The sequence below is a fragment of the Bos javanicus genome, chromosome 25 (assembly GCF_032452875.1).
Source record: "Bos javanicus breed banteng chromosome 25, ARS-OSU_banteng_1.0, whole genome shotgun sequence".
Classification (NCBI taxonomy): domain Eukaryota; kingdom Metazoa; phylum Chordata; class Mammalia; order Artiodactyla; family Bovidae; genus Bos; species Bos javanicus.
In genome coordinates this window covers 35,816,226-35,843,653 of record NC_083892.1, presented here as the reverse complement: position 1 = coordinate 35,843,653, position 27,428 = coordinate 35,816,226, and the positions used below count along the sequence as shown (strand labels likewise).

Genomic DNA, 27,428 nt, shown 5'->3' with positions numbered 1-27,428 from the left:
AGTTTTTGTTGAGTGTTGAGTGAGTGGAGATTGGGTAGGGGTTAGAAGGGGTGCAACAAAGTTACCCACTCCAATTAGATGGGGGTCAAGATGGGGGTGGTGTGATATTGACTAAACTCCAGGAATTGTTTTTCTTTGCAGGACCGGCATCTACAGTGCTCCCTCCCAAACCTCTAGGTCCCCCTACTGGCCCTTCTGAAACCCCTGTGACCCCTGAAGAAACATCCACCACCTCCAGTGAAACATCCCCTGTCCCCACAGAAAAACCTGTGGCCGCCACAGAAAAACCAACTGTCCCCAGTGAAACACCCACTGTCCCCACAGAAAAGCCTGTGGTTACCGCAGAAAAGCTGACTGTTCCCACAGAAAGACCTACAGTTCCCACAGAAAAGCCCACCATCCTCCCTGAAGAACCCACCTTCCTTCCGGAAGGGCCCACCATCCCCACAGAAAAGCCCACTGTCCCCACCGAAAAGACCACCATTCCCAGTAAAAAGACCACCATCCCCACTAAAAAGACCACCATCCCCACAGAAAAGCCCACTGTCCCCACTGAAAAGACCACCATTCCTGCTAAAAAGACCACTATCCTCACAGAAAAACCCACCATCCTCACTGAAGAACCCACCTTCCTACCTGAATGGCCCCTTTTCCCTAGTGAATGGCCCCCTGTCCCTACAGAAAAACCCATAGTCTCCACGGAAAGGACCACCATCCCCACTGAAAAAACAACCATCCCCACAGAAAAACCCATGGTCTCCACAGAAAAGACCACCATTCCCACAGAAAAAGTCACTGTCCCCACAGAAAAGACCACCATTCCCACTGAAAAAACAACCATCCCCACAGAAAAAGTCACTGTCCCCACAGAAAAGACTACCATTCCCACAGAAAAAACAACCATCCCCACAGAAAAACCCATGGTCCCCACAGAAAAGACCACCATTCCCACTGAAAAAACAACCATCCCCACAGAAAAACCCATGGTCTCCACAGAAAAGACCACCATTCCCACAGAAAAAGTCACTGTCCCCACAGAAAAGACCACCATTCCCACTGAAAAAACAACCATCCCCACAGAAAAAGTCACTGTCCCCACAGAAAAGACTACCATTCCCACAGAAAAAACAACCATTTCCACAGAAAAAGTCACTGTCCCCACAGAAAAGACTACCATTCCCACAGAAAAAACAACCATCCCCACGGAAAAAGTCACTGTCCCCACAGAAAAGACTACCATTCCCACAGAAAAAACAACCATCCCCACGGAAAAAGTCACTGTCCCCATAGAAAAGACTACCATTCCCACTGAAAAAACAACCATCTCCACAGAAAAAGTCACTGTCCCCACAGAAAAGACCACCATTCCCACTGAAAAAACAACCATTTCCACAGAAAAAGTCACTGTCCCCACAGAAAAGACCACCATTCCCACTGAAAAAACAACCATCTCCACAGAAAAAGCCACTGTTCCCACTGAAAAGACCACCATTCCCACAGAAAAAGCCACTGTCCCCACCAAAACGACCACCATTCCCACTGAAGAAACAACCATCTCCACAGAAAAAACCACTGTTCCCACTGAAAAGACCACCATTCCCACTAAAAAGACCACCATTCCCACAGAAAAAACCACTGTCCCCACCAAAAAGACCACCATTCCCACTAAAAAGACCACCATCCCCACAGAAAAGCCCACTGTCCCCACTGAAAGGCCCACACCTCCCATGACACCCCAGCCCAGCCCAGCTCTTGTACCCACTCAGCCGACAGTCTTCACGAAGCCAACTACCTCCGTGACCCCTGTGACCCCAGCCACCACTACAACCCCGAGACCTACTCCCGGTACGTGGTGAAGCCTTGGACAAAGAGCTGGAAGTCAGAGACAGTGGTGAAGAGGGCTGGGGAAACGCATGCTGTAGAAAAGCGCAGTCTCAGAGGGAAGAGGAGCCAATCATGGTGACTTTAGAAAGAAAGATGAGGACAACCTTGAGAAGGATGGTGGGGGTGGGGTGGGGGATGGGTGGGGTGGGGTGGGGGATGGTAGGGTAGGTGTTGTGAACCAACCCCTAGACTTACTAGTGCTTCTCCTTTTACTGAGATATAATTCACTGCAGTCAAAGTTCATCCTTTCAAAATGTATGATTTGGTGGTTTTAGTGTGTTCATAAAATTGTGCAACCACCCTCCCTTTTCCATTTCAGGACATTTTGCATCACCTCAAAAAGAAAGCCCATATCCATCAGTGGGCGTTCCCTGCCCCCCAACCCCTCAGCCCCTGACCACCACAAACCTGCTTTCTGTCTCTCTGGATTTGCCTGTTCTGGACAATTCATACACTGGGAATCATGTAATAGGTGGTCTTTTGTGACTGGCTTCTTTTTTCTCAGCATGTGTTGTTGTCAGGGTTGTGGTTTATCCAGGTTGTGGTTTGTGTCAGGACTTCCTTCCTTTGAATGGCTGAGTAACATGGGCCTACTTCCTGGAGAAGAATGGTGGCAGTGTCGGGGGTTGCTGGGTAGAGGGGAGACAGGAGAAAAGCTGGGGGTTTAATGGAGGCTGGTTTCCCCTCAGCCACGTGCCCTCCGAATGCCCACTATGAACGCTGTGCCTGCCCAGCGTCCTGCCAGAGCCCCAAGCCCACCTGTGGTCTCCTTTGCAAGCCTGGCTGTGTCTGCAACTCAGGCTTTCTGTTCCATGACTCCCGCTGCATCAATGCCTCTTCCTGTAATTGCTTCTACAATGAAAATTACTACAAGGTGAGACCTGGGGCTGTCCATTTCCCCAGAGGGGGACTGTGAGCCGAAACCCCGGGGTCTGGCGCCACCTGCTCCCCAGATGGCATAAATTTGGACCCACGGGACATTCTCAAGGGGTCAGCTCTTGAGCATTGATGACCTGGTACTGGAGTCTTTCATTCATAGTTCCCCGGCCAGGGATTGAACCCTCAATCCTTGCAGTGGAGGCGCAGAGTCTTAACCACTGGACCGCCAGGGAAGTCTCATGGCGTGTGCTTTTTGATGGTCACTCTCTTCACACAATAAATATTTGCTAAGCAGTCACTTTGGCCCAGCCTGACTCTAGGTTGTGCGGAAGATCCTGCCGTCCTGAGGCCCTGTCCTCGGTGCTCCTGGAAGCTTTGAAATTTTTGTATTTCTCCATCCTGTACAGGCAGCCATGACGCACTAGACCCTAGACCAGCCAGGTATTGCAGGGCCCTTATCTCCATCCTGAGGAAAGTCAGGGGTCCCTGTGTATACAGAGAGCCCCGGACACTGAGTACATTCAGGCATTTTCAGGGCAGAATGAAGCATTCCAGTACCTTCTTCCAAAGGAACTTGCAGGGAATTAGTGGTTAGAACTCGGCACTTTCACTGCCAGGGCCCTGGGTTCAATCCCTCATTGGGGAACTAAGATCTCGAAAGCTGAGAGATGTAGCCAAAACAAAACAAACAAACAAGGAATTTGCAGATTCTGATAGGATCCGTCAAAGGAGAGGTGATGCTAGTCTTGTCTCTCCTTGTTGATTGCCCCCGGGTGCCCCCAGAGTCTCTGGAGGCTGCCTGCCGGCTAGTGCTGTCCAGAAGGGACGGAGGCAAGCCTCATATGGCACTTATGTGTCCTGATAGCCACCTTAAGAAAAAGTATGGGGCTTCCCTGGTGATCCAGTGGTTAAGACTCACCTTCCAATGCAGGGGGATGCAGGTTCAATCCCTGGTTAAGAAGCTAAGATCCCACAAGCCTTGGGGCCAAAAAAAAAAAACCAAAGCAAAACATAAAAAAGGAATATTGTAACAAATTCAGTAAAGACTTTAAAAATGGTCCACATCAAAAAAAAATCTTGAAAAAAAACAAAGGTACAAGGAAACAGGTTAAATTAACTCCAGTCATCTACCTATTTCAAAAGGTAATTAATAGTTATTAATGAGATTGTTTACGTACTTTTTTTTTTTTTCCAATGAAGTCTTCAAAATCCAATGTGTATTTCACACTTAGAGCCATGTCAGTCTGCACTGGCTGCATTTGAAGAGCTCAGTGGCCAGACGTGGGCTATTGGCCATTATATTAATTAAATAGAGCCGCCGAGAGTCAGGCTGATCTGAGCTGCAACCTGGCTCCAGCACTTGTTTGCTGAGTGACCCTGGGCAAGGTTCTCTCTTGACCTCTTCAAATCTGTTTCCATATCTATAAAACGTGCACAATAAAATTTTTTACCTCATATGGTTGCTGTGAAGATGAAATTAGGTCCCGACACAGACCAGTTACTTAAATGTTAATTATTATTGTTAGCAATTTATGATAAATATAGTCAACCTATTAAATAAAAGTGCAGTCAGCTATTCATTATTGAATAGTACATCTTCTCAGCTCTGGTGGTCTTCCCCTGGAGCATCAGAGTTCCTGCTTGTCTCCTTGAGGGTGACTTCGTCCTCCAGCCCTCCCAACCTGTCTCCCGGGTGTCCCTGTGTCAGTGTTGAAATTAGCTTCAGCAGTAGCTGGGATAGAACCATCTGCTGATGTCAGAACCATCAGCGTCAGGCATCTTTTCCCTCTGCCCTGGGAAACACATATGGATTTATGTTCACTTATAAATTCAATAAACGTAAGTGGGTACCTTCAACCCTCTTGGCGTTGGGGTCACCATGAATAGGGCAGGTTCACATTCTGGGGGAAACATAAGGAAGTATTCATTAAATGAGAACCCTTTGCCAGGCACTGTGCTATGCGTTGGGGCTGAGATAGCGAGTAAAGATAGACACACTCCCGTGTGGGAGAGCTTATCAAATAATCACAAAAATTAATATAAAAGTGTGGTTGTGTTAAGTCCTAGGAAGGAGAAGTACCCACAGCTAGTCAGGGTGGTCTGGAAGGTCTTCCTGAGAAGATAGCAACCCTTGAGCTGAACTCTGCTGGTTGTATGGGAATGGTTTAGATGGGGGGAAGGAGGACAGGCTCCGACATAGCATGTGCAAAGGGCCTGGGGCGAGCAGGAATCTCTGCTAGGCGATGGGGAGAGGAGTCTGAACAAGGCGAGGTCTGCAGAAGGAGGGGATGAGACCATGGGATGAAACAGTCTGCCCAGGAGTGGTACCCTTGTGACCCCAGCCCCCTCACTCTCAGTCAGGGACAGAGTGGTTCAGCCCCAACTGCACAGAACGTTGCCGCTGCCAGCCTGGCAGTCAGATAGAGTGCCAGCCCTACAAGTGCGGGACAAACACAGTGTGCCAACTGAAGCATGGCCAGTACAGATGCCACCCCTATGGTGAGACCCCTCATGCTCTCCCTGCCTGTCCCCATGGGTGTGACACTGGGGTCCCCATCCCTTCCTTGACCAGGGGAGCTGGGACCACTAGGTGGGTGAGGTGGCCATGGTGCCTGGCCTGGTAACCCAGCTTCACATGTCCCCCGTGTCCCCTCGGCAGGCACTGCCACCTGCTTCGTCTATGGAGACCCTCATTACTTCACCTTCGACGGGAGGTACTTTAACTTCATGGGCAAGTGCACCTACCTCTTGGCCCAACCCTGTGGCAACTCGACAGGTAGGACCCTGGAGATGCCTCCCTTCCCCGTCCCCACGGCCTGGCCCTGGAGTCTGAGGTTGGGAGAGCTGGGCCTGGGCGCGCATGGCCAGTGGGGAAGGGCCAGAGCTGATGGCGGGGCAAGATGGGAGAGGACTGACTATAGAGCGAGGGATGACATGTCCATCTGCAAAGCAGGACTTTCTCAGGACCAGACCATGGGGAGCAGGCAGGTGAAGACTCCTCTCGGCATCAGTTGCTTCCTGGACCTGCTTGGCCTGAGGGCGTACCTGGCAGCAGACACCCCCTTTGGCTGGGGTGGGGAAGGCTTCTCGGGGCACGCGGCCCCAGGCTGTCCTGGACGACGCCCCCACTCCTGCTGGGGTCCTGCCTCCCCTCTGGCTTTATCCCCACAGGGTCAGGTGGGGGCGACCCCCTCTGTGGGCGCGCCCCCCTCTGTGGGTGCTCAGAAATACTTCTGGAATGAGCGAGCCCCCTGGCGTTCTCCCCTGACCCCTATTCTCCCGGCCCAGAGCCATTTTTCAGGGTAACAGTGAAGAATGAGCAGCGAGGCCTGGAGGGGGTGTCCTGCCTGAGCAAGGTCTCTGTGACTCTGTCTGAGACCACCATCACCCTGCTCAAGGGCAGACACACGCTGGTAAGGCCATCCTCCACGCAGCCCCCTGGGGCTGCTGCGGGGGGGCGGGGCTTCATCCGCCCAGCTCCCCTAGAGCGTTCCATGTGGAGCGGAAAAGGTCACGAGCGTGCCGTGGGGTTGTGGGAGTCAGCTGCGGGGTCTCCTTGACCCCTGGATCTGTCTCTCCTCTCTCTCCTCCCTTGGCCACCCCCACCTTCCAGGTTGGGGGTCAGCGAGTCACCCTCCCGGCCATACCTTCTGGAGGCGTCTTCTTGACTCCAAGCGGGCGGTTTGTGCAGTTGCAGACGGTGTTCGGTCTGCGGGTGAGATGGGATGGTGACCAGCAGCTGTATGTGCGTGTGCCCAGGTGAGGGGGCGACACAGTGAGGCGGCTACCACTCCTCTCACTCTGCCCCTCCCTCCCTCTCGGGGCCTCTCCCATCCCCCTTTCCCTGCCATCTCGGGCATTCATTCTCAGTCATGGGTAGGAAACACCTAGCTCCACCGGCAGGCCTCCTTTTGGTTGCGGAGGGGGAGGAAATGCTTTCAGGGCCGTGGGATAATAGCAGGATATATACACAAGGCTTCGGGAATGTTCTAGAAGGAGTTGCTGATGAGCCTTGGGAGCCTTCAAAACAGTGGCCTCTTGACTGCAGTCTTCAAGGATGAGTAGATCCCCAGATGGCCAAACAAGGGAAAGAAAGATTGACAGAAATAGTGGAGGCTTCCCTGGTGGTCCAGGGAAGACTTTGCACTTCCAATGCATGGGGCACAGGTTTGATCCCTGGTTGGGGGACTAAGATCCTGCATGCTGCATGGTACAGGCAAAAAAATTTGAAAAAAAAAAAAAAAGTGAACAGTAATTCCAAGGGGAAAAGTGGAATGTCTTAGAGCCAGCAAGAAGTTTGCCATGACTGGAAGACGGGATGTGAGCAGAAGAATGGGAGGAGTGGAGACGTGAAGATAGCTTAAGGGCGAGAGCTGGAGGTCATGGTGTGCCTGGTGCCTGGCGTGGAGCCCTGGTTCCCTGTCTGCACCTCTTGGTGCACAGCCCGCCTCTGCCCATGGCCTCCCCCGACCCCCGCCCCTCTGTGGTCCCTCAGATGATGGAGACCCTTACTCTCCACGAACACCCGTCCTTGTCCGCCCCCTGCAGCACCTACTCCAGCAAACTCTGTGGTTTCTGTGGCAACTACGACGGCGACAGTAGCAACGACAACCAGAAGCCAGATGGCAGACCAGCACGAGATGAGAAGGAGCTGGGTCACAGCTGGCAGATCTCGGAGGATGAGGACCAGGCGTGAGGACCTCCCTGCCCCCTACTCCGCCCTCCTGCTCCTTTGCCCCTTTGAGGAGCCAAGAACCCTGGCCGGCATCACTCCTGTTCTGCGCTCTCTGTATGCCCCCACGTCTGTCTTTCTCCTAGATCTGGTTGCCTGCGAAGTTCCCTGCCACCACGTTTACCCCACCCTCACCATCTGTGGTGCCCAGGCGATTCTGAGCAGCCCCGCCTCCTGCTGGCGGGCCCCGTTTTCCCACCTCTTGGCGTTCAGATGTTGTCCACTAGGGGGCGTCGAGAGCGGGGAGACCGCCCGGGCCGGGAGGGGATGGAGGCGAGCCTCGGTCCTTAGGGCTTGTGGGGTTGAGTCTCTTCCAGGTGCCAGGAGAACCAGGCATCTCTCCCATCTTGTGATACTGACTTGAAGAACACATTGTCGAGTCCGGAGCACTGCGGACGGCTCGTGGTCGCTAACGGAGCCTTTCAGTACGTATTGGGGAGGAGCAGGAGGGGCCATGCCCGGGCCCATCAAAATGGGAGGAAGGAGGTTCTGTCCTCTCATCCCTTCTGACCTGGCTTCTCTCCCTAGGGCCTGCCTGCCTCACCTCAAGGTCTCTTCCTTCTTCCACAACTGCAAGCTTGACATGTGCAACTTCCAGGGGCTGCAGCAGATACTGTGTGCCCACATGTCGGCCTTGACTGAGACCTGCCAGGAAGCTGGCTACGCAGTGAAGCCCTGGAGGGGACCCCAGTTCTGCCGTGAGTCGTGCGAAGATGCCGGATCCCTTTCTTCACGCTCACACGTCAGAGGGCTGGCGGCTTCTGAGAATGGTGGCACAGGCCGGGGGGGTGGGGGGTTGGCGCCTAGGTGGAACCCCTTCACCCCTACACAAGGACCAGGAAATCCGCAGGGTCGGAAACCTCCCCTGAGAAAATCACACGGTCACCTGCACACTCAGGAAGGCTTCCCGGGGTTTCCTCCCAGCTGTGGATTTTCCAGGCAGTATTTTCACTCTAGGGCTTCCCTGGTGGCTCAGACGGTAAAGATTCTGCCTGCAATGCAGGAGACCTGGGTTTGATCCCTGGGTCTGGAAGATCCCCTGGAGAAGGGAATGGCAACCCACTCCAGTGTTCTTGCCTGGAGATTCCTATGGACGGATGAGCCTGGTGGGCTACAGTCCATGGGGTCACAAAGAGTCAGACACGACTTAGCGACTCAACAACAGCATTTCCACCCTGGGTTCAGCTTGGTTTTGTTACGTCTGATCTGGTCCTTGAGTATACTCTGACCTTTTTTATTTCTGTTAAAGTCTTAATTAAAGTTCTTTGGGAAAAGATTTTTTAAAAAAGAAAAAGAGAAAAAGAAAGCCTTCCCAATGGCCTGAGGGTATGGGTGTGAGAGCAATGCACATGTGTGTGAATGCACACCAGGTGGAGCAATATACACGTTAAATGCAGACTGCTGGGTGGGAGGGCGCCCCACAGCTCCCAGTCCTGGCCCAGCTCTCTGGGGTCCTGCTTGAGCGCCTCGGTGGGGCCACATGGGTTCTGACTGCTCCCCTGGGGCCTGCCTACACAGCAGAGATGCTGAGGCTCCTGGTGGGTCTGCTCCCGGGGTCCTGCCTCTTGGCACCTCCCTGCAAGGTCCCCTCCAGGCCCAGGGGGTGGAGGCTGAGCTCCTTGGTGGTTTCTCCCAGTTCCTCTCTTCTGGAGATCGGGCTGAAGCCTCTGGCCATGGGCCTTCCGAGCTCCAGGTTGGGAACTACCTCTTTCCTTTTCTTCCAACCCTGCCTCACCTGTGCCCCCCCCCCTCCACCAGCGCTGGCCTGCCCACCCAACAGCAGATACACCCTGTGTGCCAAGCTGTGCCCTGACACCTGCCATTCCACATTCTTGGGCATGGCCTGCCAGAACCGCTGCGTAGAAGGCTGCGAGTGCAACCAGGGCTTTGTCCTCAGCGGGCTCCAGTGCGTCCCCCGGTCCGAGTGTGGCTGCCTTGACCCCACGGCCGGCTACTTCAAGGTGGGCCGCCGGGGCTGGGCCGCTCTCAGTGCTGCAGCCAGAAGGCACTTGTGCGGGTTCTGAAGTCTCTGACCAGCTGGTGGGCAGGAGACTGGGGGTGGGGGGAGCGGGAGGAGGAGCGCTTAGGTCTAATTCCCCTTTTTCTTTCTTCAATTCCAGTACTTTTCCCCAGAGTCAGCCCAGGCCCCAGCAGAACCTGGGACCCCCGGTTCTCTCCCTTCCCGTCTCCCCTGCCCATCACTTCCCTGAGTCACTTCTCTTGTTTCTCATCCTCTGAAAGCCGAGGCATGTCTGCATCTCACCCGCATTCTCTCGCCTATGGAGGGTCCATTTCTCAGTTGCTACCTGGACCCCATCCGAACCATCTTCTCAGAGGCAGTGCTTGGAGCTGGCCCTGATCTGTGAAACCTCTCTTCCTTCTTTGCAAGGCCTCAGGATGAGATCCATCCAAGCCCTCCCCGACCTGATGTCCACGGGGCTCTCCCCTACTCAGAGCTGTGTTCCAGGCTGGCCCCAGAACACTCCTTATCCCCATTTTACTCTTTCAATTTCACCTTCTTTGCAGCCCCTTTCCCCCTGCTCGGCCTCCCAGGCACCACCTGAGTTAGCCACCTTCTCCTCCTCTGAGATCCTGTTGAAATGCTGCCTCCTCCTTGAAGCCCTCCTGATGGGACCCTGAGAAGCACCCCTAAACTCTTGCAGCAAGTGCCAATGGCAGGAAGCACCCTGGGTGCCCTGATGGTCACCTCTGGGTACATAACGGGCTGGGGCACGGGATCTGTTGTTTACATGTTGACTGTCCCCTCTGGACTGTGAGTTCTGTTAGGGCAGGGGCATCGTCCATCTGGTTCATTACTGAATTCCTGACGCCTGGCACAAGGCAGATGATAACTATCTGTTGAAACAGTGGACAGACAAATAATGGAATGACTGAATGAATAAGCGAATGGAGCTGAGCCTGGAGCTTTGGGATGACACGAACGCCTTCCCAATGAGCAGGCAGTGATCTGAATAGCAGTGCTAAGATCACTTTCTCTTTTAAAAAGCACGTGTTTGTCTATTCATGGTGGCATACTGACTCTAGCTGTGGTGCCCATACTCCAGTGTGTACAGGCTTTGTAGTTGCTACACACAGGCTTAGTTACTTTGCCACATGTGGGATCTCTGTTCCCCAAACTGGGATCGAACCTGTGTCTCTCTCCTGCATTGCAAGGCAGATTCTTAACCACTGGACTATCAGGGAAATCCTGACCAGGGGACGACTTCTTTTCCTTCCAGATAGGGGAGCGGTGGTTCAAGCCAGGCTGCAGACAGCTCTGCATCTGTGAGGGCACCAACAGAACTCGCTGTGTGCCGTGGCAGTGCCAGGCCCAGGAGATGTGCGGTCAGCAGGATGGCACCTATGGCTGCCACCCTCAAGGTGAGCCTGGGGGCTGCCCAAGTGACCTTGAGCGGAGGCATGGTCCTGTCCTAAAGCAGAGAGCTGGGGTATAAGCAGGGGCTGGGGGGTGATTGCCCAGAGTCAAAACAACGCCTTTAAGAACCCAGACAGTGAGGCTGGAGCAGTCCCTGACCTTGACCTCTCCACGCCTCACCGACCACCCCGATGAGCCGTGGGTACCATCACCACGTGGACTGGCCAAGATGGCAGATCAAGGTGACGGCATCCCTGAACACCGTCTCCTGGTGCCCAGGGTCGGCCACCTGCACTGTCTGGGGGGATCCCCACTACCTGACATTCGATGGAGCCCTGCACCACTTCATGGGCACCTGCACCTACATCCTGACCCGGCCTTGCTTGTTGAAGTCCCTGGAGAATTACTTCTTTGTGAGCGCCACCAACGAGTTCCGCGGCGGAAACTTGGAGGCCTCCTACGTCAAAGCCGTCCAGGTGCAGGCCTTCGGCATCAGAGTCTGGATGCTCAAAGGCCGCAAGGTCATGGTGCGTGCCTGCGCCCGCCTCCCCGGCCCCACCCCCAGCCCACGCGGCATCTCTGCCCTTCCCTCTTGCCTGCAGTTATGCCTGTCCGGCAGACACCGAAACACACCCGCTATCCACCCCCCCCCCCGCCCCCCACCTGCTCCCTGGTCTCTGCCCCGTTGTTATCCTGTCCCCGGAGCCTTTCCCTACCTCGTCCTCCCTACCTCTGTAGCTGGATGGTCGCCAGGTGGCTCTGCCCCTGTGGTTTGCGCACGGCCGGATGACCGTGAGGTCCAGTGGCTCCTTTGTCCTCCTCTACACGGACTTCGGGCTTCAAGTTCGATACGACGGGTACCACCTGGTGGAAGTGACTGCTCCCTCCTCCTACGCCGGCCGGCTCTGTGGGATGTGTGGTGAGTTCCCTGGGCACGTGCAGGCGAAGCGGGGGCCACGGGCAACCCGAGCCTCTCAGGGATCTTGCTCATCCACACGTGAACAAGTGCTTGGCGATCTGTTACTCGGTTGAGGGCATTGTGTGTGAGGGTATGCGTGAAGGGAAGCCAAAGATGAAGGAAGAGAAAAGGCTTCTCTTGGAGAGAGGGTGGCTTCTTGGTCCTGGGACCGAGCCTGTGGCCTCTCTGACTGCTTGGTCCCCCAGGGAACTACAACAACAACAGCCTGGACGACAATCTGCAGCCTGATAAGAGACCTGCTGTCAACTCCGTGCGCTTGGGGGCCTCCTGGAAGCTAAATGAGTTATCTGAATCTGGGTGAGCTGGGAATGGGGAGAGCGGGGAGCTGGACCGGGGCAGGGAGCTGCCTGCTTGGCAGGCAGCCTGGCAGTGTCCCCAATCTCTCCTGGAGTTGATGGAAGGTTGTTCTGACCTCCCACACCCCTGCCTGCTGATTTCTCCCGGGCTTCCTGACCTGTCTCTGGGGAAGTCCACCCTGAGATCTAACCTTTCTCCTTCCTGCTGCATCTGCTGACCTTACCACTCAAGGCCCTCACTCTGTTCTCCTCTCCCACCCTGGTTCCCCTTCCCGCTTCCCTCTCCATGTCTGCTTTGGCTTTTGGGAAGAGTCCTCTGATCCTAAATCCCTGTCCCTTCCCCTCCTCCTCTGTTAGCTGCTTTGCTGCAGATGCCAGGCCCCCCAGGTGCCTGGAAAAGAATGCAACTGACCCCTGGAGTAAGAACTGTGATATCTTAGTGAATCCTCAGGGTAAGCCACACAGGGGCCCCTGTTTGCTCCCCCCCACCCCCCAGGACAGGAGACAGAGGAGGGGGGCTGATCATTGAGGGAGGGAGGTGAGACAGGAAGTTGAGACAGCAGAGGGGATGCGGAGGCAGTGGTCACCTGGGGGCTCTGATGGATCTGTGGGGTTTTTTTGCATCTCAGGCAGTAGGTTCTTAATAATCACGGGTTTGGGTGGAAGTGGATGTTGACTTTGCCCCAGAGCAGGCTTGTGGTTCCGCTTCCTCCCGAGGCTCACTCTCACCTACCTCGTTTCATCCACCAGGACCCTTCTCCACATGCCACAGGGTGGTGTCCCCGCAGGCCAGCTTCGCCAGCTGTGTGTACGGCCAGTGTGGGACCAAGGGCGATGCCTTCACCCTGTGCCGCTCCCTGCAGGCCTACGCATCCCTGTGTGCCCGTGCCGGCCAGGTCCTCACCTGGCGGAGCAGCACCTTCTGCCGTGAGTGACCTAGCGGAGTCCCCTGAGCCCCGCCCTCTCTCCCTCTCCCTCAGTTCTGCTCCTCCGCTCTCCCCTTCGCAGCCCGGCCCCCAGCCCCCATGTGGGACGCCCTCTGTCCCCCACTCTCCAGTCTCTCGGAGCCCAGCCCCTATCTTCCCCTCGACTCCCTCCGCTGAGAGACCCCATCTGACTTTCACCTCACCAATGGCACTAGTGGGAAAGAACCTGCCTGTCAATGCAGGAGACGTAAGAGATGCAGGTCGGGACCTAAGAGACCTGGGTCAGAAGACCCCTGGAGAAGGGCATGGCAACCCACCCCAGTATTCTTGCCTGGAGAATCCCCGTGGACAGAGCTATAGTCCATAGTGTCACAAAGAGTCAGACCTGAAGCGACTTACCAGCACCAAAAAGTTCTGACTTCATTTGGCTGCTCTCTCCTTCTCATCTTCCCCAGGTCACCCGTGTGATGACCTTTCTTCCTCTTTCCCAGGAACCCTTTTTGTTTTCTTTTAATTGTAGCAAAATATACAGAACACAAAAATTACCATTGTAACAAATTTTTTAGTGTCCAGTTCAGCAACATTAAGTGCATTCACCTTGTCATGCAACCATTATCACCATTGTTTCCAGAACTTTTTCTTCTTCCCGAACTGAAACTCTGTCCCCATTAAACACAGGTCCCCATCCCTCTCCCCCCAGCCCCTGGCAAGCATCATCTACTCTCTATCTCTATGCATTCAAGGACTCTAGAGACCTCATCTAAGTGAAATCACACAGTATTCATCTTTTTGTGACTAGCTTATCTTAGTATGACTTTCCTGGTGGCTCCTACAGTAAAGCGTCTGCCTACAATGCGGGAGACCTGAGTTCAATCCCTGGAGTGGGAAGATCTCTTGAAGAAGGAAATGGCAACCCCCTCCAGTATTCTTGCCTGGAGAATCCCACGGATGGAGGAGCCTGGTAGACTACAGTCCATGGGGTTGCAAAGAGTCAGACATGACTGAGCGACTTCACCTTATCTTAGTATAATGTCCCCAAGGCTCACCCATGTTGCAGAGGGCACCAGGGTTTCCTTCTTTGTAAGGCTGAATCATATTCCATTGTGTGGACGGACCCCTTTTTGTTCATCCGTTCAAGGAGCACTCTTGAAAAATTTATTTGTCCTGTATCGTTTGTAGGATCTTAGTTCCCCCGCCAGGGGTTGAACCTGTGCCCTCAGCCGTGAAAGCGAGGAGTCTTAACCACTGAACTGCCAGGGAATTCTCTCTTAGGAATTCTTTTTTTTTTAATCCATTAAAAATATTTAATTTATTCATTTAATTTGGCTGTGCTGGGTCTTCGTGGCTGCGCAGGTTCTTCTCTAGTTTCCGGGCTTGGGCTTCTCTTTGCGGTGGCTTCTCTCGTTGCAAAGCACGGGCTCTAGGGCACGTGGGCTTCAGTAGTTGTAGTGGGTGGGCTCAGTAGTTGCGGCTCCCAGGCTCTGGAGCACAGGCTCAGTAGTTGTGGCGCACCGGCTTAATTGCTCGGCGGCACGTGGGGTCTTCCCGGATCAGGGATAGAACCCGTGTCTCCTGCATGGGCAGGCGGATTCTTAACCACTGGACCACCAGGGAAGCCCTTAGGAGCTCTTCAGGCCCCAAGGTCAAGAGAGCTGGAAATGACTCTTCCTTCCCACATGCCAATCTCTTCTTAGCTCTGAAGTGCCCGTCAGGCAGCAGATACAGCCCCTGCGCCGACCCCTGCCCGGGCACCTGTCTCAGCCTGAGCACCCCGTCGTACTGCCCGTCTTCACTGCCCTGTGCCGAGGGCTGTGAGTGTCAGAGAGGCCACATCCTGAGTGGGACCACCTGTGTGCCCCTCAGCGAGTGTGGCTGCACCAGCCCCGGGGGCGCCTACCACCCGGTGAGAAGCCAGACTGCAAGGGGGCCTCCATGAGTTGGGGGCCAGAGGGCTCAGAGCCTGCAAAGAGGTGGGGAGGGGCAGTGCTGGGGGCTGAGAAGCAAAATTCAGAAGCCTGGAGCTTGAGAAAGGCTGGTGATGGAGGTGGGAGGCCGAACGAAGCCGACCTCTTGGGGGCCCCGGGGTGCGGTGGGTGGGGGCAGGCCTCCATCCCTCTCCAGCTTCCAAGTTTCTATCGGCTCCACTGATGTCCGCGCCCCGCAGGTTGGGGAGAGATGGTACACGGACAGCACGTGTTCTCGGCTCTGCGCCTGCTCCATCCACAACAACATCTCCTGCCTCCAAACCTCCTGCAAGCCTGGCCAGATGTGCTGGCCCCGCGATGGGCTGATGCGGTGCCGGGGGGCAGGTAGGAGGCCCACCAAGCGTGGAGGAGGACCTTCAGCCACCAAAACTGCCCCTCCGTCCAGGAGGGCTCCTCGGGGTTCACTCATGGCTCCCATGGCAATCGTGAACTCGGGATGTTATAAGTCTCTCCCAGGCTGAGCCGCACCTGCTCCACCTCCTCGGGTCTTGACTCTTTTCTTTGTCCCCTCCCCTTCTGAGGCTCCCTCTCCTCCACATCCTTTCCTTGAAGGTAGGGAGAAGGCCTGTTCTTGCTAGAGGCTGGACCACTCCTCAGCCGCCTTTCTGTCCTCCAGGGATGGGAGTGTGCCAGATCCAGGACAGGTCCCAGTACATAAGCTTCGATGGCAGTTACCATGCCGTCCGGGGCGCCTGCACTTACGTCTTGGCGAAAACGTGCCACTCCACCATGGACCTGCCTTTCTTCAAGATCAGTGGCAAGAATGGGAAGCAGCAAGACCAAGCCCACACTTTCTACCTCCGCAAGGTCTACGTACACGTCTTTAATACTCTGGTCACCCTGAAGAAGGACCACGTGCTGGTGAGCGGGGCGGTGGTGGGGGGAGGACGTGGGCTCTGGGGACGGGACTCTGGTCCTTCCTGCTGCTCACGGGTCCTGCCTTCCTCTCTAGATCAATGGCACATGGGTCCCCCTGCCCGCGACCTCCCAGATCCGGGGGGTCAAAGTCATTTCCAGGGATGGCTACATGGTGCTCACCATCAGCATTGGGGTGGAAGTCAAGTTTGATGGCAGTGGTTTCCTTGAGATCGAAATCCCGAAAGCCTATTATGGAAAGGTGAGGAAAACATCTGGGTCACTTTGTAGGGGTGTCAGCCTGCAGGAAGCGGGGTGCCCGACTGAAGAGTCACTCCCCAGAATGGGAAAAAGCTGCAGGGAGGCGGGGTGCCTTTCTCTTCGGAGTAGAAAGGGGGTGGCAACCACAAATGCCCTCTGCCATCCCCGGTGCGGAAGATCCCTCTTTCCTCTCTGCCCACCCAGACCTGCGGCATGTGCGGGAACTTCAACGGTGAGGAAGAGGATGAACTACTGATGCCTAATGATGAGCTAGCCCCAGATGACATCACGTATGTGGACAGCTGGCAAGATAAGGAGATCGACCCAAGGTAATTGTCCCCAAAGACTCTCTCCCTTTGTTGGCATAGGAATTCGAGTTGGGATTCTAGACCGTATGGCCCACCCACGATGGAAAGACTGGAGTGGTCCTCTATGTGTATCGCTTGACAGGGGGTGGCCTCTGGGTCTTCCTGTCTTGGCTTCAAACCGTGGGAGGTGACAGGGGCCACGTGGAAAGCTGGTCAGAGCCCAGGCCAGCTTCCAGGTGAAGACAGGGGTGGTCTAGAGGGCGGTTTGGGAGCGCCAAGTCGTTTTCATAGATGAGGCCGTGGCTGTCCCTGTAATGACCCCCTTTCCCTTCCCAGTTGCCGAGATGATGACAAGGCCGAAGAAGAATCGGAGGAGCCAGAAACGACCTGCCAGCCAGCTGACCTGGAGAGAGCCAAGGAGCAATGCCAGGCAGTCTTTCAGACTCCAGGCTGGGCAAGGTGTGCCAGCCGCGTGATCCTCAGTCCCTTCTTGGTCAGATGCACCGACAGCCTCTGTGAGTTTGGAGGCCTGAGCAGCACCCTCTGCCAGTCTCTGCAAGCCTTCGCGACCGCCTGCCAAGCCCGGGGCATCAGGCCTCCCATCTGGAGAAACAGCAGCTTCTGCCGTGAGTGTCCCCTCCGGCCACCCCTAGACTGCTCCCAAACCTTCTTTTCATCTGTGTGTGTCTCTCTCTTTTTAAAAATGTGAGTTTGGTACTTCTTTAAAAAAAATTATTTTTATTTTTATTTATCTGGTTGCACCAGGTCTTAGTTTCAGCCTGCTGGATCTTTAGCTGCAGCACGTGGGATCTGGGCTTCCCTGGTGGCTCAGACAGTAAGGAATCCGCCTGCAGTGCAGGAGACCTGTGTTCGATTCCTGGGTTGGGAAGATCCCCTGGAGGAGGGCATGACAACACACTCCAGTATTCTTGCCTGGAGAATCCCCATGGACAAAGGAGCCTGGTGGGCTATAGCCCATGGGGTCGCAAAGAGTCGGACACGACTGAGCGACTAAGCACACACACACGTGGGATCTAGTTCCCTAATCAGGGATCAGGCCCCAGCTCCCCTGCATTGGTAGAGTGGAGTCTTAGCCACTGGACCACCAGGGAAGGCCCCCATCTGTGGAGCCCTGAAAGCTCCTCCATTCTTCTTTTTGGTGTTTCCTGACCTATTTCTGGAGAAGGCAATGGCACCCTACTCCAGTACTCTTGCTTGGAAAATCCCATGGATGGAGGAGCCTGGTGGGCTGCCGTCTGTGGGGTCGCACAGAGTCGGACACGACTGAAGCGACTTAGCAGCAGCAGCAGCAGACCTATTTCTGGCCTCATTTTCTCTAATGTGGACCATTTACAGTAAGCTCTTAGCCGGTGCCCCCTATCACAGGATGGCACAGGCTGCTTCTTAGCACTGTCATTCCAAAGGATATGTGATCATGTTACACCCGCGAGCCATTGCGCCTGCAAGTCCGCGCTCCTCTCCGCAATGTTTGAGATCCTGTGAGCTGTCCACCCCCAACTCCCCCTTTTCCTTGTGACCGGCATCACCTGCGACAAACCATCCTGTTCCCCACGTGGGCCTCGCTTTCCCACACCCCTTCCTGCCTTCATACACACCCTTCCTTGCACTCCGAAAGTTCTTTCTTCTCCTCTCCTGGCAGATTCCAAGGCATTCTTCTCTCTTTCCTTTAAATTTTTTTTTTAATTCTTATTCACGTATTATATTCTTCTACCCTTTAAAAGTATACAATTTGGGGATTTCCCTAGTGGTTCAGGGGTTAAGATTCCGCTGCAGGGAATGTGAGTTCGATCTCTGGTCAGGGAACTAAGAGCCCACATGGATTTTCAGTATCTTCACAAGGTTATACAACCAGCACTGCTATTTAATTTCAGGACTTTTAAAATTTTAAAACAATAATGTGTTTTTCGTATGTGCTGCATTCCTATGGTTCAAAATTTTTTAAAGTATTAGAAGATTCCCAGTGAAAAGTCTCTTTTCATCCTGACTCTGGGGCCCAGGCCCAGCCTGCTCTTATCCACATCTGAGTATTTTTCCAAAAGTCTTTTCTATCTGCACTTACAAACAAATGCAAATTTATTTCCCATATTTTCTTACCAACAACAGACAGGACACAGTCGTTTGTACCTCATTATTTTTCACTTGGCTGCCCTTCCTGGTCAGATATGTAAAAAGTATCCTTCCTCTCTTTTGCAGACACGTCATAATTCATTTGTCATGGTTTATTTAACTAGTTTCTATTGATGGACTTCCTAGTTGTTTCCAGTCTTTGGCTATTGTAAGCAGTACTTCGATGCATAACCTTACGCAGATGCAGGTTTCTATGTATGTGTCTCTTATCTGTAGGATAAATTCCTAGCAGTGGAATTGTTGGATCGAGGATTGTGTGGATTTATGCTTTTGAGAGATCTTGCCAAATGGCCTTCCATAGAGGTTGAGGCATTTACATTCCCACCAGCAACACACGAGACTGCCCATTTCCCCGCAGCCTCGCCAACACAGAGGATTATCATGCTTTTGGATTTTTGCCAATCTGATAAGTGAAAGATAAAAAGAGTCTTAATTTGTATTTTTCCTATTATGAGTGAGGTTGTGCATTCTTTCATACATTTAGGAGCCGTTTGGATTTCCCTTCCTGTGATTTCTTCCTACCTATTCACCATTTTTCCACTGGTTTGTTGCCCTTTATTGAAATATTTTATAGATGTCCTTTGTCTGCTACAGAGAGTAGCCAGCCCTTCATTAGTGCTATGAGTCAAAAAATTTTTTCCATGTCTTTTTTTTTCATCTTTGGCTTTTTATTTTTTTACCATGCAGAACCATATATATATATATATGTATATGTATTTACGAGGTCAGATATAACCGTCTTTGTATTATGGCTTCTGCATTTTGAGCCCCAGTTACAAACGCCTTCCCTACTCTGAAGTTAAAAAAATTTGCCTACATTTTGCCCTAGCATTTGTATGGTTTCTTTTTTCGTATATTTAAATATTTTGATCTGTGGGGATGTATCCTGGTGTGTAGGGTGAGAACTCAATCAACTTCATGTTTATTTTTTCCCAGTATTATTAAATGACCAGTCTCTTTTTCCACTGACTCAGATGTCACATTTTATATTAAATTCCCATGTGTATTTGAGTTCCTCTTTGGGCTTTTTCTCCTCTTCCACTGCTCCATTTAGCTTCATTTACTAGCAACACAATGTTGTGATCATTGAGAGTTTAAGTAGTGTTTAGATTTCTGGCAGGGACATTTATTTTTTTTTGTTTGTTTGTTTTGGTTTAGAGTTTTCCCAGCTTTTTTGGTTTGTTTATATCCTCATCTCCACTTTAATGTCATCTTTCCCTATTTAAACAAAAAACACAAAATCCTGTTGGTATATTTTATTGCTATCATATTAAATGTACAAATTATCTTAGGGAGGGAATTCCTGGGCAGTCCAATGGTTAGGACTACAGGGTGCGCAGGTTCGATCCCCAGTTGGGGAACTAAGACCCCGAACGTGGCCCCACGTGACCTAATAATGGTAATAAAATTAATTTAGGGAGAACTGACATCTTCATGTTGTGGACTCTTGCTGTCTGTGAACGTTTCCATTTGTTTGCAACTACTTCTGCTCAAAGGGCTTTATTTAGCTCCCCCAGCAGAGTGAGTCCCTCCCTGCCCTGGGCTCCTGTCATGCCGGTACACAGGCCAGTCACATGCTTGCTGACCAGATGCACCAAGGTCACGCTGCACGTGCTGCCCGACTACAGGCTCGCACGCCAAGACCGGAGGACCATTCTTGCTCTATTCTGTCCTCAGGCCCACCATGGAGCCCACGCTCAGTCTGTGTTTCTCCCCAACCCTTCCAGCTCTGGACTGCCCCCCCAACTACGTCTACACCAACTGCTTTCCCCACTGCCCCCCTACCTGCGACAACCCGGAAGGCCGGTGCAAAGGCTCCAGCGGTCCCTCCGTCTGCCAGGAGGGCTGCGTCTGTGAACCCGGCTACGTGCTCAAGGAGCGGCGGTGTGTGCCCAGGAGTCAGTGTGGCTGCCGGGACGCCCGGGGCAGATTCCTCCCCGTGAGTGGGGAATGGGAAGTAGTGGGGGGCCACCCACACACCTTCAGGATGCTGCCTTCCCCTGGCCTGTGCCGCTGCGGCTGGCGCTGGGTGTGAAGGCTGGTGGCTGGGCTGGGTGGCCTCCTGCCAGGACTGGGGTGGAAGGTGTATGGTTTGGATGTGAGGACTGAGGCATGGTAGAGTGGCCTTGGTTTGAAGATCTTGGTGGTGCCCCTCATGAGTCACAGGGCTTCTGTGACCTCAATTTCCTCATCTGGAAGATGGGTTCAGCTGTACCTCCTGAGACACTTAGCACAGTGCCTCTAGGGAGCGGTATAGGGACACAGGGTGCGATGGCACTGGAACTGCCTCTGGCCTGTGCCAAGTGAGCTGTCAGACTGTGGGCTTAGACTGAAGTCGTCAAGGAAAGAGAGCTGGCCCTTCCCTGCTCACTCCTCCTTTTTCCGCGGCTGCAGGAGGGTAACGCGTGGTTCTCCAACAGCTGCTCCCAGAGGTGTACCTGCGGGGCGGGAGCCATTCAGTGCCGGCCCTTTGCCTGCCCCGAAGGCTCCCGGTGTGAGATCAACGAAGACGACAAAGAAATCTGCAAACCCTACAGTAAGGGGGCCCTTGGGAGGTGCAAGCGGGGGGCGCCCAAGGTGGGGGCTCTGGGGGAGAGGAAGCTGCTGACATAGACAGAGGTGGGCTCTCACCTCTTACCAGCTCCCTGATTGCCTGCAGATTCTCTCTGGGATCTACCTTCAGGGCAAAAAGAGCGAACCAGGCAAGGGAGATCCTCTCAAGCTGGGAGAGGTAGAGGGTGGAAATATCAAGTTCAGGGAATAGGAGGCACTGGGGGCAGGTGGGTGAGGGGCCCTGGGGGGCCGTTCCACTGGGCAGGGCCATTCCTCCTCAGTGCTGGCTCTTCTTGGCAGAGTCGGAGCGATGCACGGTTTATGGGGACCCCACTTACCGCACGTTTGATGGCCTCGGCTACCGTTTCCAGGGCCGCATGACCTACTACCTGGTCAAGACCGTGGATGTGCTCCCCACTGGCGTGGAGCCCTTCATTGTGGAGGGACGCAACAAGATGTATGCGTCTCACAACCCCGTTTTCCTGCATGAAATCATCGTGATGGTCTATGGCTACACGGTCCAGCTCCAGCACGAACTGGAGCTTGTTGTAAGAGCCGGGCCAGGCAGGGTGGGTCGGGGGAGGCAGGTCGGTCCAGGAGAGGCCACCAGGAGCAGGTGGAGCCAGGGCTTCCCGTTCCCTGGGAGGTTCCTGGCAGAGGCTGCCTAGCTGTAGAAATCAGAATCAGTGCTGCACTTACCTCCTTGGGAGCCCAAGGTGGGCAGGAGGATTTCAGGTACGGTGGGGGGGAGGTGGGGCAGTGGGGAGAAGGGAAGATCCGACAGTCAGTCTGAAGAAGCACCAGAGATGCCCACCTGCCAGTTGTTGTTTTTTTTTTTTTTTTTTTGCAAAGAAAGGAATTGCAACAGGAGCAGATCTCAGAGATGCTTTTGGCATTCGGGATAGTAAAGCTTCTTGGAATATCCTGTTGCAGAGAATGATGGAACCACAAGGTCCCGAGATGTGCAGAGAAGCGGAGGCCAAAGCAGCAGAGAGTCACCTTTTTAAATATAATTTTATTTATTCATTTAGTTTTGGCCACACTGGGTCCTCGTTGCTGCACACGGGCTTTCTCTAGTGGCAGTGAGCGGGGCTACTCTTCGTTGCGGTGCTCAGGCGTCTCATTGCAGTGGCTTCTCTTGTTGCAGAGCACAGGCTCCAGGTGCTCGGGCTTCAGGAGCTGCCACTCATGAACGCGGCAGTTGCGGCTCCCGGGCTCTAGAGCTCAGGCTCAGTAGTTGTGGCGCACAGGCTCAGTTGCTCCGCAGTATGTGAGATCTTCCCAGACCAGGAATTGAACCCACATGGCGCTTGTGGTAAAGAACCTGCCTGCCAGTGCAGGTAGACATAAGAGACATGGGTTTGATCCCTGGGTCGGGAAGATCCCCTGGAGAAGGGTATGGCAACCCACTCCAGTATTCTTGGCCTGGAGAATCCCATGGACCGAGGAGCCTGGTGGGCTGCAGTCCATAGGGTCGCACAGAGTCGGACACGACTGAAGCGACTTAGCATGCACGCATTCCTGCATTGGCAGGTGGATTCTTTACCACTGAGCCACCAGGGAAGCCTGAGAGTCACCTTGATTCAGGCTTCCCTGCGGCTCCCATCTGCCTCCTGCAGGTCAATGGTCAGAAGGTGACTGCCCCCTATGAGCCCGTCGACCAGCTGCGGGTCTCCCTACGAAGCGATCGCCTGTTTGTGATCACGGACTTTGAGCTGGTGGTCAGCTTCAACGGAAAGAACAATGCAGGTACCTGAGTGTGGGAACCAGTGGGCCAAAGGGAGCCTTCCTGGGAAGGGGGAGGAAAACTGCCTCTTAGACAGGCTGGGCTCCGTGAGAGGGCCCCCTGCCTGCGAGCAAGGCCTCAAGCTCCGGGAGTTGGGAGACGACTCAGGAGGGGTGGGGAGGGACTAGGTGTGGTGTGGGGGGTCTCACTCCTGGGCCCCCTCCTCCCGCAGTGATCTCCCTGCCCCTCACTTACCGGAAGCTCGTGCTCGGCCTGTGCGGCAACTGCGACCAGAACAAGAGGAATGACTTTATGCTGCCCAACGGGGCCGTCACCCAGAATCTCCTTGCTTTTGGCAACAGCTGGGAGGTAAAGATGACCGAGGGAAGCTTGCCCCGCGTCTCAAGGTGAGAGGGCTGGGGCTCAAAGCAGGGAGGCCCTGACCCGGGATGGGGGGTGGCCGGCCAGGGTGGGCGTGAGCGCCAACCTAAAATCTGTTCACACAAGCTCACCCGCACTTGCTCAGCAGAGGAGGAGCCCTGAGACCGAGGGCTCAGATGGGCCTGATTCTTCTCATCCCATCACATCTTTCCTCTCCCGCCAACTCCGGGGCACCCGCCCTGTGGATCTCAGCCTGTGCCCGGGCCCTCCCCTCCCTGGTTCCTTCAATCGCAGCCCTGTGGGCCTCACCTGGATCTTCACTGTCTCTGCCCAGGGCTGTACAGGAGGAGGAAGTGAAAGAGGAAGCGGCGCTAGGCTTTCTTGATGTGTCGGGATGCCACCCGGAGGAGCTGCAGCTCATCAACCGCACCCAAGCGTGTGGGGTGCTGGCGGACCCCGAGGGCCCCTTTGCTGTCTGTCACCAGACTGTGGCCCCCGAGCCCTTCCTGGAGTGAGTTGGGGACCCGAGACCCTTTATCCAGCTCCTGTGGCCTGTTCTCTGATTGGCTCTCTGTTGGGCACAATTCTGTCCGTAGTACCTTGTCACACACACGCACACACATCCCCACGGTGCACCGGCCCACTCTCTGATGGGGCTTCCAGGGCCTCTTCTGTAGGGCTGGGTCTCCTGGCCTCCCTCCCCGTGTCTGACAGCCCCCCACCTGTCCCTGCTGTCCCCCAGGCACTGTGTGTCTGACCTGTGTGCCACCCGCGACCCCAAGGAGCAGGAGGGGCTGCGTTGCCAGGTCCTCAGCGGGTACGCCAGCATCTGCCAGGAGGCGGGCGCCACCCCGGCCAGCTGGCGGGACCACACCCACTGCGGTGAGGCCCTGACCTGCCCCAGCAGCTGGCCCCTGACCCCCTCAGCTCTTTCCACTCCCTGTTCTGCTCTGAGCCCCCACAGCTGCCCCCACCTTGGCTTTCCCTCTTGGTTCCCCCAGCCCTAGACTCTCCCCCTTGTCAATGTCCTCCTGACCAAACCCCTTCCCTGCCCTAACCCCCATCACCCCTGCCCACTCCTTTGTGCCAAGGCCCACCTTTGATCCTCCTCATGAGTTAGTGCCACAGACAAAAAGACTCACGAAGCCGGTCCTCCCTGCCTCTAGCAAGCTCTGTGCTCTGTTGGGTGACCTTCTTCTCCATACCTGGAGGGGCCTACCCCTGCTCAGCCACTTTCTGACTATGACTGTGTCCTCTCAGCCTTGTCATGTCCAGCCAATACTGTCTACCAGAGCTGTATGACACCCTGCCCGGCCTCCTGTGCCACGCTGGCAGCCCCCCGGGGCTGCAAGGGCCCCTGTGTGGAGGGCTGTGCCAGCCTCCCGGGCTATGTCTACAGCGGAGCCCAGAGCCTCCCCCTGGCCCACTGCGGCTGCACCGAGAACGGCATCTACTACCAGGTCAGGGCTAGAAGTGGGAGACCCCAGGGGAGCGCAGGGGTGAAAGGACAGCCCAACCCTGGAGGTCAAGCAGGCGCCCCTGCTTCCCGGGCCTTTTCCCTCTCCAGCAGGGGGACAGCTTCGTGAATGACGACTGCTCCCAGCGCTGCACCTGCGCGCGCACGGGGTTCCTGCTATGTGAGCCCCTCGGCTGCAGCCCTGGGGAGGTCTGCACCCTGGGGAACCTCACTCGTGGCTGCTTCCGAGGTGAGCCGGGACGGGCCCTCAGCTTCCAGCTGCCCTCATCCCCTGTAGGGGCAGGGGAAGGGGGAAGTCCCTGGACCTGGAACAAACCAGCCAGCCCTTTCAGTCCTGGGAAGAGCCCATCTCATCAAGATCAGGACGCTCCAGCCCTTTCAGTCCTGGGAAGAGCCCATCTCATCAAGATCAGGACGCTCCTGCCATTTCATTTCTCTCTCTCTCTCTCTCTCTCTCGGGAGGGACAAGGCAGAGGCCTTGTCTTCTGAGCCTCTGCTCTCTGCATTCGTGTCTCAAGATCTCCTTTAGTCCTTAATCAGCACTTGGGGTGGTGAGCATAGCATTCCCACATTATAGGGTAAAGAAAATGGAGTTCAGAAGAGGGTAAGCAGTTTCCCCAGATCTCGGGGGTATAGAACCAGGACTGGAAGCCTGGTCAGCGGACCCCAGCAAATGTCTCTGGGAGAAATTCTTCCCTGGTGTCCCAGCCCCCAGGCCCCTCTTCCTGGCTCTGAGTGTCCTCCCAGAACCCCCTCCCACTTGCTTCCATCCTTGCAGACAGCCCGTGCCTACAGAACCCCTGTCAGAATGATGGGCGGTGCCGGGAGCAGGGAACGCACTTCACCTGTGAGTGTGAACCTGGTTACGGGGGAGACCGTTGCATGGAGCCGCAGGATGTACCTCCCCCTGAAAAGCCAGGCAAGAACTTCACCCCAGACCTGTATCCTCACAAGCTCCTCTCACCTTCCGCCCCAACAATGGCCGCAGAATAAGTCCGTGTATATAACATTAACCTGCTGCTGCTGCTGCTAAGTCGCTTCAGTCGTGTCCGACTCTGTGCGACCCTGTAGACAGAAGCCCACCAGGCTCCCCCGTCCCTGGGATTCTCCAGGCAAGAACACTGGAGTGGGTTGCCATTTCCTCCTCAATGCATGAAAGTGAAAAGTGAAAGTGAAGTCGCTCAGTCGTGTCCAACTCCTAGCGACCCCATGGACTGCAGCCTACCAGGCTCCTCCGTCCATGGGATTTTCCAGGCAAAAGTACTGGAGTGGGGTGCCATTGCCTTCTCCAATATTAACCTACAGTATCTATTATAGATGTATGCGTGTGTATGTGTGTCTTAGTTGCTCAGTTGTGTCCAACTCTTTGTGACCCCATGGATTATAGCTCACCAGGCTCCTCTGTCCATGGGATTCTTCAGGCAAGAATACTGGGGTGGGTTGCCATTCCCTTCTCCAGGGGATCTTCCCAACTCAGGGATCGAACCTGGGTGTCCCTCATTACAGGCAGATTCTTTACCCTCTGAGCCACCAAGGAAGCCCATAGATGTATAGTAGATAGTATATTATCAATGTCTTATATTACTATATGAGATGTAATAATATAATATTTGGATATGATCCCTAAAGATTAGCAAGATCAGTATCTTCAAAGAATCTCAGAGTCCCTATGCCCTACCCAGCACTCTGGAATCTTCTCTCTGACCCTGAGCTCCCCACTTCTGTGATCTGTATGCCTCACCCTGTTGTTGTTCCCCTCTCTTGTGCCCTCTTAGCCTCCCTGGTACCGTTTATTAGTTTTCTCCATCCCAAATTATAATTCCCATGTGCCTCTGCACCAGCAATTCTCCAACTGTGATCGTGCCTAAGATCAGGGTGGGGCAAGGTTGTCTCTGGGACTCAGCCCCAGAGACATGGATTTGGTAGGTCTCCGTGGGGCCTCAAGATGCCTGCATTTCACAAGCTCCCAGGTGACTGATGGAAGTGATATCAGGGCTACTCTTGGAGAAGCACTGACCCAGCTGATACCCTGGACTCTGGGGGACTAGCTGGGTGAACATCCTCCTGAAGGGTTTGTGGGAGTTGTGTGTCCGCCGGGAGCAGGAGGGCGGCACCAAGGTCTTGAGAGCCCTGGGAGTGGTGGCTTCCTGGAGGGAGAGCCAGGACCCAGAGACGTGCAGGGTGGCAGCTGAGGACCAGAAGGGAGTATACCCCTCACCTCTTATTCCACACCTCTATTTCTGTTCCCCGCACCCCAGAAGCATCCAACTTTGCCTCCATCCTGTTGCCATTGCTGGTGCCCATGGTGGTCATAGTGCCAGCGGCGGTGACCAGAGGATGCATTTCCAGGAGGAAAGGGAGGAGGTGAGTTTCTGGAAAGGGGCAGAGGAGGGCCGGCTAGGGGGAGCAAACACGGGGAGTGGGTGCTGACCATCACCGGTGTGTTTCGCCCTCTAGGGAGAAAATGCGGAGCCAGACCAGAGGCAAGCCGCCACATGCGGGTAAGCCCCAGCCCCACGGCCCACAGCTTTGGCGCCCGGCCTGAGGCTGCCTCTTATCCATGTTTTCTTTTTCCTCAGATTTTAGTCCAGAGCAAGCCCTCAGAGTCGCTCAGTTCTGAGTTGTCCACAGAAAAAAGAGAGATAAAATTATTTATTTTTGA

The 27,428-nt window shown here is 54.6% G+C and overlaps 1 protein-coding gene across 2 annotated transcripts in view; it reads left to right on the top strand.

The window, feature by feature from the left end:
• The window catches only part of ZAN (zonadhesin), a 36,845-nt gene extending 9,417 nt beyond the window's left edge, over positions 1–27,428 (top strand). The window contains exons 13-47 of one of the 2 annotated variants that reach the window (XM_061402047.1): positions 142–1,845; positions 2,574–2,758; positions 5,121–5,262; positions 5,423–5,539; positions 6,052–6,176; positions 6,377–6,522; positions 7,312–7,455; positions 7,813–7,920; positions 8,024–8,193; positions 9,254–9,456; positions 10,735–10,876; positions 11,151–11,398; positions 11,610–11,790; positions 12,036–12,147; positions 12,504–12,598; positions 12,897–13,073; positions 14,767–14,975; positions 15,237–15,381; positions 15,674–15,918; positions 16,010–16,174; positions 16,378–16,502; positions 16,818–17,107; positions 20,357–20,568; positions 21,024–21,165; positions 21,483–21,730; positions 22,802–22,931; positions 23,141–23,315; positions 23,624–23,800; positions 24,032–24,171; positions 24,550–24,749; positions 24,857–24,995; positions 25,545–25,685; positions 27,025–27,130; positions 27,224–27,267; positions 27,346–27,428. In XM_061402047.1, the coding sequence (XP_061258031.1) occupies positions 142–1,845; positions 2,574–2,758; positions 5,121–5,262; positions 5,423–5,539; positions 6,052–6,176; positions 6,377–6,522; positions 7,312–7,455; positions 7,813–7,920; positions 8,024–8,193; positions 9,254–9,456; positions 10,735–10,876; positions 11,151–11,398; positions 11,610–11,790; positions 12,036–12,147; positions 12,504–12,598; positions 12,897–13,073; positions 14,767–14,975; positions 15,237–15,381; positions 15,674–15,918; positions 16,010–16,174; positions 16,378–16,502; positions 16,818–17,107; positions 20,357–20,568; positions 21,024–21,165; positions 21,483–21,730; positions 22,802–22,931; positions 23,141–23,315; positions 23,624–23,800; positions 24,032–24,171; positions 24,550–24,749; positions 24,857–24,995; positions 25,545–25,685; positions 27,025–27,130; positions 27,224–27,267; positions 27,346–27,386 (7,073 nt within the window). In that variant the 3' untranslated portion in view covers positions 27,387–27,428. Of the gene's footprint in view, positions 1–141; positions 1,846–2,573; positions 2,759–5,120; positions 5,263–5,422; positions 5,540–6,051; positions 6,177–6,376; positions 6,523–7,311; positions 7,456–7,812; positions 7,921–8,023; positions 8,194–9,253; positions 9,457–10,734; positions 10,877–11,150; positions 11,399–11,609; positions 11,791–12,035; positions 12,148–12,503; positions 12,599–12,896; positions 13,074–14,766; positions 14,976–15,236; positions 15,382–15,673; positions 15,919–16,009; positions 16,175–16,377; positions 16,503–16,817; positions 17,108–20,356; positions 20,569–21,023; positions 21,166–21,482; positions 21,731–22,801; positions 22,932–23,140; positions 23,316–23,623; positions 23,801–24,031; positions 24,172–24,549; positions 24,750–24,856; positions 24,996–25,544; positions 25,686–27,024; positions 27,131–27,223 lie in introns of both variants that reach the window. The other variant, XM_061402046.1, reaches the window with a different exon arrangement.